General features: G+C 38.1%; 1 protein-coding gene across 1 annotated transcript; it reads left to right on the top strand.

Annotated features, from left to right (window-relative positions):
• Nucleotides 1–1,528: 1,528 nt before the first annotated feature.
• LOC143860037 (fructokinase-2-like) lies at nt 1,529–6,692 on the top strand. The gene is made up of 4 exons (XM_077370543.1): nt 1,529–2,036; nt 4,195–4,527; nt 5,650–5,766; nt 6,401–6,692. The coding sequence occupies exons 1-4, from the start codon at nt 1,632–1,634 to the stop codon at nt 6,527–6,529; spliced, it is 984 nt and encodes a 327-aa protein (XP_077226658.1). The 5' UTR covers nt 1,529–1,631; the 3' UTR covers nt 6,530–6,692.
• Nucleotides 6,693–8,649: the final 1,957 nt, after the last annotated feature.

Genomic DNA, 8,649 nt, shown 5'->3' with positions numbered 1-8,649 from the left:
GGTAAACCCCCTCAGTTGACGGTTCATCCACAGATGGAAGGGTTACGATGATCTGATGGAGCTGATTTTTTAGGCACACCCTATCTATGTCAGGGCCCATCAAATGAACGCTTTGGATCATCCAAACAATGTGGGCCCACTGTGTTTTTGGTAGTGTTTGGATTCGGGTATGGGCCCACATTGTTTGGATGATCCAAAGTGTTCATTTGATGGGCCCTGACATAGATAGGGTGTGCCCAAAAAATCAGCTCCATCGGATCATCCTAACCCTTCAATCTGTGGACGAACCGTCAAGTGAGGGGGCCTACCTTATACAAATTGAAACCACAGGGGGTCTACTTGTAACTTTTTAAACATTACGGGTTAAGTTGAATGTGTTAGAAACCACAGGGGGTCTAAGTGTATTTTTCCCTATTTGTTATTATACCCCCTCTATTTTTTTAATTCAAGGTAGTATTTGAAAACTCACAAGCATGGTTGGTGACTTCTTAGTAAAAATATGTGATCTCATTTATGTGCCATGAGCACATTTTACTTTGTTAAAAAAGCAAGGAAAATGATCCCATGAGATATTTGATAAAACACAAATTTTGAGTGGGACCACCCACATGATAATTACCATAATAGGCATGGGAGCACCCAATTTAGATCGCATTGAAGACACGAAAGTGGTCCTAGGGGTGCAACTCGGGTCAATGTTTGGCAAATTGGGTTGAGCTTTTACCATAAAATTGGGTCGGGTTCAAGTTGACTCCAATTCATTTTTTAGTAAAAGCTCAACTCAACCTAACCCAAATCACACCCCTAAGTGGACCCCATTATGAGTGCCCTATAAATCTAAAGGTTACCCTTGCGAAAAACCCAGCCGCAAGGGCGCCCCGTTAGATCCGGATTAACCGCATTTCAGACTGCATTGAAAATGTAAAATTGAAGAGATGATAAATGCGGTTGGATGATTTGCATCCAATGGGACTCCCTTGTGGTTAGGTTTTCACAATTTCTCACATATATCTATATTAATTAAAATGATGAGGCGGACTGTCCCCATCAAGATCAATGCTAATGGTCCATATTTAGGTCTTCAATGGGGACATAATGTGTAATCGTAGCCCTTGATCCTGTTGGGTCTTGTTCCATGCCAAATTGACATCCCATGCCTAACAGGACTTTAATCGATCAAAGGGCTAAGATCATCTGATCAAAGTATTCTCCACAAAATTGTCCCATTAGGGGCCCCAAAAAATTCCATCACTTTTACAATGGGACCCAAAATATTGTCCATTAGGAAAGATCCTAACAACCAACCTCATCATTTGTAAAATGTAAAACAACTTTAACTTGTAATAGAAGCATTTTCCCCTACTACCAAATCCTAATACTATTCTACCTATTTATTTCTAAAACAAACTCTCCAAATATTTTACATTTACCAACTTTAAAACAACCATAGCATCCTTGTTACAGTAAAAATATAAAATTCTCATAAAGAGGATTAATCAACGCCAACCATATCTGACCTTCTCACCTTCTCTCCTTCTAAAATAAGTCTCCTCCTCCTTTTCTCTCCCCTTTATAATAACACCCCAAACAACTTTCACCCTCTCTCTCTTTCTAGATCTCTCTCTCTCTCAATGGCTTTCAATGGAAAATCTGATGATGGGTTGGTGGTGAGTTTTGGAGAGATGTTAATAGATTTTGTTCCAACAATTTCCGGCGTATCTCTGGCGGAGGCACCGGGGTTTTTGAAGGCGCCGGGCGGTGCTCCGGCGAACATGGCGATCGCGGTGGCGAGGCTTGGTGGGAGATCGGCGTTTATTGGGAAATTGGGTGATGATGAATTTGGTCATATGTTATCGAATATATTGAAAGAGAATGGGGTGGACAATAAGGGGGTATTGTTTGATCCAAAGGCTAGAACTGCTTTGGCTTTTGTCACTCTTAGATCTGACGGTGATCGTGAGTTCATGTTCTATAGAAACCCTAGCGCTGATATGCTCCTTACAGAATCCGAGCTGAATCTCGAGATTATTAGAAAGGTATATCTCTCTCTCTCTCTCTAGAATTAGATCCTACTTTTTCGTAAAGTTTTAGCCTGTTTGTAGGAGCTAACAGATGTTGTTTGAGAATTGAGATTCATCTGCCTTTTTCCTATTTTCTTTGAGAAAGGAAAGTATATGGCTGATATTCTCACTCCTCTGTTTTGATATTGGCACCCCACTTCTTCTGGAAAATTACATGCGTAGTAACGTGCCAATATCAAAACAAGAGTGAGAATATTAGATATCTGGGTGTTAAATATTCATCTACCAGCGTGAGTAGGTTGTGCCCAAACAATCATTCACATATGATGATCCTAGCCCTCCGATCTATTGAAGAACTGCAAAACCTTATAGATTGGAGGGTTGTGATCATCCTATGGAAATTATTTTCGGGACACAAGCTATTTACATTGTGGCCCATCAAACAGACGGTTTGGATCATCCTATACGGGCTTACACCATATAGAAAACTCTTTTTTGGAGAAAGGAAAGTAGATGTCTTGTATTCTCACTACCTTGTTTTGATACTGGCACCACACTTCTTATGGAAAATTACTCAGGGGCAGCAAAAATAAAAGTGGGGCATGGGGATGTGACATAATATGAATGGCTAACCCTGCAATTTGTAAAGTTTTATATAAGCTTGTTTTATTTACCTTCCGGATCGTTCATTTTACAGCCTATAATATGAATGGCTTGGATCCTACTGTGGATTAGATTTTTAGGAAATGGCCTATAGATGACCAAGAAATGAACGGTTTGGATCATTTAAAAGTAGGGCCCCACCTTTTATCCGACGTTATTTTTATGCCCACCCTATACTTCTCTCGTTGTCATTGTTCTTAATTTCCAACAACTGCCATTTTTTACAGAATTTTAAAATAAGGGAGGGTGAGAATATCAAAATGAGAGGGTGTGAATTTCAGCTCCCAAAAATTTCTTTCTTTTTCTCTTTGTATTTTGAAGAAAGTTTATACATATATGGAAAATGCCCATTCCCATCCCTTTCTAATCTTCAGTCTGAGTTATGAATTTTTTTGTTTTTCTTCTCCCCACTTCTTTATTCTCTTTCCTTCTTTACTTTTATTTGTTTTTCATCATTTTGGGGAAACAATGAAAGCCTCTCTACAGCTATGAATCAACAAAATACAAAAATCAGGAAATCTTGATAAGTCTAGCATTTGTATTTGCTTAAAATACAGTGGGGGCCCACATTGTTTGGTTGATCCAAGCCATCCATTTTAAAGGCCCTCACATAGATTGGGTGTCTACAAAAAATCAGATCCATAGGATCATCCCAACCCTGCGATTTGTGGAGGTAAAATTGATGTCTTTAAACCTTCACAAATTAGTCAATTTTTTGCCTCCACAGTTCGAATGGTTAGGATGATTCTATGAATCTAATTTTTTGTGGACACCCTATCTATGAGAGGGCCTTAAAAATGAATGGTTTGGATCACCCAAATAATGTGGCCCCCACTGTATTTTAAGCTAGTGTGTAGACAACTTATCTACACATGTGTGTAGGAAACGTTTTCTCTTTGTATTTTTGGGTATTTTACAAAACTATGCTACTCATGAAAATGATCAAAGGTATTATCTTTAGGGAAATTATATCTGCGGTCCCTTGTTTTGATAATGGCACTCCATACTTTATTAAGCACTTTTCTTATTGGACTTGGGAGCACCTTTATAATTGTAATGCCTTTAAAATAAAATCAGGCATTATACCTTGAATTAACGGTATAGAGTGAAGACTTTGAAATAATGGGGTGCAGATCAATCCCCTATCTTTATTGTTATTTTTGCACTGATTGATCATTGTTTCTTTAACAAAGTCTTCTAATATGTTCTAGCATTTGTATTTCGTGTATTTTACAAAAACCATCCTACTCATGAAAATGACTTAAGTTATTTACATATCTTTGAGGAAATTATAGCTTCACCCCCTTGTTTTGATAATGTCACTCCACCCTTTATTGAGCACTTTTCTTATTGGATGTTGGGAGCAATTGTATTAGCCTTTAAAAGCAAATTAGAACAGTGTGAAGAGTTATGAAATAATGGAGTGCACATATCAATTCCCTATCTTATTGTTACCTTTGCTCTAATTGTTTGTTGTTTCTTAATCTTTTCTAAATGGTTGGAGTTACAGGCCAAGATCTTTCATTATGGATCTATAAGCTTGATCACAGAGCCATGTAGATCAGCTCATTTACGAGCAATGGAGGTGGCGAAAGATGCGGGGGCCATACTTTCTTACGACCCGAATCTCCGATTGCCGCTTTGGCCGTCACCGGAGAAAGCGCGGGACCAGATCATGAGCATATGGGACAGGGCCGATATCATCAAGGTCAGCGAAGTCGAGCTTGAATTCCTCACCGGGACCGATTCATTGGCCGATGAGGTCGCAATGTCACTGTGGCATCCAGGGTTGAAGCTCTTATTGGTCACCCTGGGGGAGAAGGGGTGCAAATACTACACTAAGGTATGATCTAGATTGTACATTGATGTTCTCATGTTGGCCCCTTATTTGATATTGGCACACCTCTTTTAATCTTGAGATTAGAGAACTTTAAGACCATTTTTAGCAACCATGAAAAAACATTCCATGGAATACTGATGGGCCCAATTGTGTGAGGAGGTGTGCAGAGGAAGGGAGAGGGAGAGACTTGATTCTTGAGTTAGCGGGGTTGGAGAGAGCATCAGAAATCCCTAAAAATAGTGAAGAGAAAATACCTACTTAAAGTTGGGTTGGTTTTTTATTTTCCTGATTTGCTTTCCTCGCTCTCACCCTGTCTAGTCATTCCCTATCTGGCCCAACTGCACATTTTGCACTTTAAAGATTCCATGGAATATTTTTTCAAGGTTGCCAAACATGGCCTAAAAAGCTGCCAACTTCAAAAGTTCCATTCCGTAGGATAATCAACTTCTCTAAATGGGGCCGGGTATAATTTAACATAATTTATCTTCTTATCTTTTGAATTCTTTTATTGATAGTACAGGAAATGACCACTCAGTTGATGGGTCATAACTCATAACTTTAGAGAGTTAAAGGAGTTTTGATTGAATATTTGAAGGGCAAAATGCAAACTCAAACAAGAGAGCGGCCACGGTAAAAGGGCATCAGACTTGGGGTCATGGTTATAAGCAATAATCAATTTATCTAGATTGTCTAATATGCATTTATAATTCTATTAACAGTAATCTATTTAATTTACCTTCAATAAAACAATAATTTATTTAACAAAATAGGATGTTCTAAACATAAAAGTCTGTTTAACAAAGTCCTATCGCAATTTAATCCTGATCAGACGGTGAGTGTTTTGGGATCAATTGCAATGTGCTTTTTATTGCTGCCTGATCAATATTTATACATTCTTATCACTGTTTGATTAAGATTTAGATGGGAAGTTTTGGTTCTTCCTCTCTAATGTCATCCGAGTTAGGGATGGTATCTTGTTCCTAATGTATTGTTTTTATCTTTATCAAATAAACCGGGTCTCCGCTAAACCCTAGCTTACCTACCAAAAAAAATGACTTAGACGGGAAAGAGATAAAGATTTTTTCAGGTTATGGCACATTAACTTGATCAAATTTGTCAATATAGGATTTTCGAGGAACAGTTGACGGAATCAGTGTCAAAACAATAGATACAACTGGTGCAGGCGATGCATTCATCGGTTCTGTGCTATGCCAGATCGTCGACAACCAATCCGTGATCGAAGTAAGTCTAAAATTATTATTATTAATATTATTATTTGAGGAAAGTGTAGCTACTCGACTTAGCTACTCCGTCGGCTTAAAATACAGTGGGCTCACATTGTTTGGGTGATCCAAACAATTCATTTGATAGGCCCTTACTAGATAGGGTGTGCCCAAAAAATCAGCTCCATTGGATCATCCAAACCCTTCAAATTGTGGAGGCAATAAATGGATAGATTTGTTAAGGCTTATTCACATCCATTTTTGCCCCCACAAATCGTAGGGTTGTAGGGTTGAGATGATCCTACGAAGATGATTTTTTGGGCGCACCTATCTATGTGAGGGACTATTAAATGAATGGTTTGCATCACCCAAACAATGTGGCCCCCACTGTATTTTAAGCCGACGGAGTAGCTAAGTTAGCTACTCGATCGTGTGGCTACACTTTTCTCTTATTATTATTATTATTATTATTATTATTATTAGGAAATTGATATTTATTCACCCCTTTTTTACTTGCGTCAGCTCTCTCTAGTGTATTTATGACTACTCTTTTACACTAGGGGGGCTTTATCAAGTATAAAAAGGGGGCGAATATATCAATTCCCTTATCATCATTAACATATAAATATAACATGTTTTGTAATGACTTGCAGGATGAGGGAAGGTTGAGGGAAGTTTTGAAATTTGCAAATGCATGTGGAGCAATAACTACTACCAAGAAAGGAGCAATCCCTGCTTTGCCAAATGAAGCTGAAGTCCTCAAACTTCTACATGGAGCATAAAACATCTTTTACCTTCTTCTTCTTTTCATGTCTTTTGTAAGCGTACACAGTGTGATTTGAAATTTCAGAGGCCAACATGTTTTTTTTTTGTTTTCTTGTTTTTCTCTTCTCACAACAATCAAATGTTGTGGGTATTAATAAATTCCCAAAGAAAATCCTTTCCTGTGGGGGCGTGGGAAATGATCATTCCCTTGTTTTCATAATGGTAGTCTTCACTTTTTTTTATTAAAACAACTGAGCGTGGACATCATTTGCCATTCTTTATAAGTTAATCGATTGTATACCTTGCAAAAAAAACAAAAATCATGTTGGTGGCAGTCCGCATCAGTCAGATATTTTGTAGATCTTGGACCTACCTCCATTATTTTATGAGTTATGTCATTAGACTCTTATTTGATTTTCAAGGAGCTAAGTTGAAGACAAGGTGGTCAATTAAATAAATACATCAACCACACACGAGACAGAGGCAACAAATACCTTGTCTATGTTATGTTGTACAACGCCTGTCCCAAGCTCGGTTAGAGTAAATGCGACTACCTTTTTTTTTATTTTTTTGAATGGCGATAAATTATTAAAAACAAGAAGGCACAAAAGACAGACCAATCGGAATGGCCAGGATAATAAATAACTAAAAGCATGTTACCTTCAATAATCTAGGTAGCAAGGAGGGATGGATCATATTGATGAATTCCACTCACTAGAGCCCGCAACTCTACATTATTTGAAACACAGGACCAAACTAAGCCAAGTAAATTAATTTTCAAGGCTAGAGCCATCAGAGTTTAGCAGAGAGAGAGAGAGAGAGAGAGAGAGAGAGAGAGAGAGAGAGGGTTATTGGATTGAATCCTACCTAGACGGATCACATCCCAAGTGGATCCCAAAGTCGACTCCAAGATACCACTAAAGTCAGGGAAGATTGCCTCCCAACTGATTACAGAACAGAAGATCTGTTGTTGAATGCTATGCATCACTATACTAGATCCATGAGACCCTCCTTGTCTTCCACACTAATCACAAAATAGGAGAAAGGGGATGACTCCACAACAATCTAACATTTGTGTGTGTGTGTGTACAGTGTGTGTGTGGGTGGGGTGGAGTGGCGTGGGGTGGGGTGGGGTTGGCTAAAAATACACTAAGCACCACTCAATCCACACCAAATGTGCTCAAGATGAACCACCAAACCCTCATGACAAAGCTACAATGGATGAAAACACGTTCTAGAATCATTGATATTTTCTCTCCTGATTTCTCTGATGATCCATAGTGAGGATTTTGTCTAGGCATGCAATCTAATAGAAACTGACGTAGCTAGTTTCCATATAACTGAACCTAGCACGTCAAAGGCTTTTCTTTTTTTTTTTGAAAGATGACATTAATATTTATAAATCATACTTATAAGTACATGAGAAAGGGACCAGGACTCCCCATTGATTACAAGCATGAAAACATCAGAACAATCTCGAATGTCAAGAAAAGAGAACTTTAGCAAGGTAAAAAAGATGCTAACTATCCAATTTGCTCAACATTACTTAACATAGCCAGCATACAAATCATTTGCGATCTCCACTAGGGATCGTGAATCCTTCTCCCTACTAGAACCAACCCAACTAATCCACTTCGCCCCATTGTACCTCGAACTCCATCAACTTCTTCCGATTAGAAGAGACTAAACATACTATACAATAGGGCTCCCTTCAACAGTGGCAAGTTAATAAGAGACTTGACAATAGTCGAGCAACTGCATCGTTTCATACACGCTTCTTGCTCCTCAGAACAGAGAAGAAACTACATCTCCAGCGGCAAAGAACAAGGTTCCTCAAAGGCTTTTGGAATAAAAAAAATTGTGTAGCCACGTTAAGAGCAAACAATATATATTTGGCTACTTCAGGTTTCTTTCTTCTTTTTTTTTTTTTAAAGAGTCCAAATATGCTCTTATTGTTATTTGTTAAGAGGTTAGAATATAGTAAGTCCAATGTTTATTAGTCTAATAATAAGGCTTCTTGCCTTTCTTATGATGTCAGTTCTAAATGTAAAAAGGAGTCCTTTCATATAAAAGGCATGAATGTACAAGGATGGCTGGTACACACTTTTTGTATAAAATAAAAATCATTTTCTTCTTT

This window comes from Tasmannia lanceolata, unplaced genomic scaffold (assembly GCF_043159265.1).
Source record: "Tasmannia lanceolata isolate RefF3 unplaced genomic scaffold, GAP_Taslan_0.1 ptg000037l, whole genome shotgun sequence".
Lineage (NCBI taxonomy): Eukaryota > Viridiplantae > Streptophyta > Magnoliopsida > Canellales > Winteraceae > Tasmannia > Tasmannia lanceolata.
The sequence above is the reverse complement of the archived record's forward strand: the minus strand, read 5'-3'. Positions and strand labels throughout refer to the sequence as shown.

Bases quoted from the DNA above. Each gene is read 5' to 3' on its own strand.
- LOC143860037 (XM_077370543.1), top strand. From the start codon at position 1,632: ATGGCTTTCAATGGAAAATCTGATGATGGGTTGGTGGTGAGTTTTGGA. The intron at 4,528-5,649 runs GTATGATCTAGA...TTGTCAATATAG, and splicing joins GGTGCAAATACTACACTAAG to GATTTTCGAGGAACAGTTGA. The intron at 5,767-6,400 runs GTAAGTCTAAAA...AATGACTTGCAG, and splicing joins ACAACCAATCCGTGATCGAA to GATGAGGGAAGGTTGAGGGA.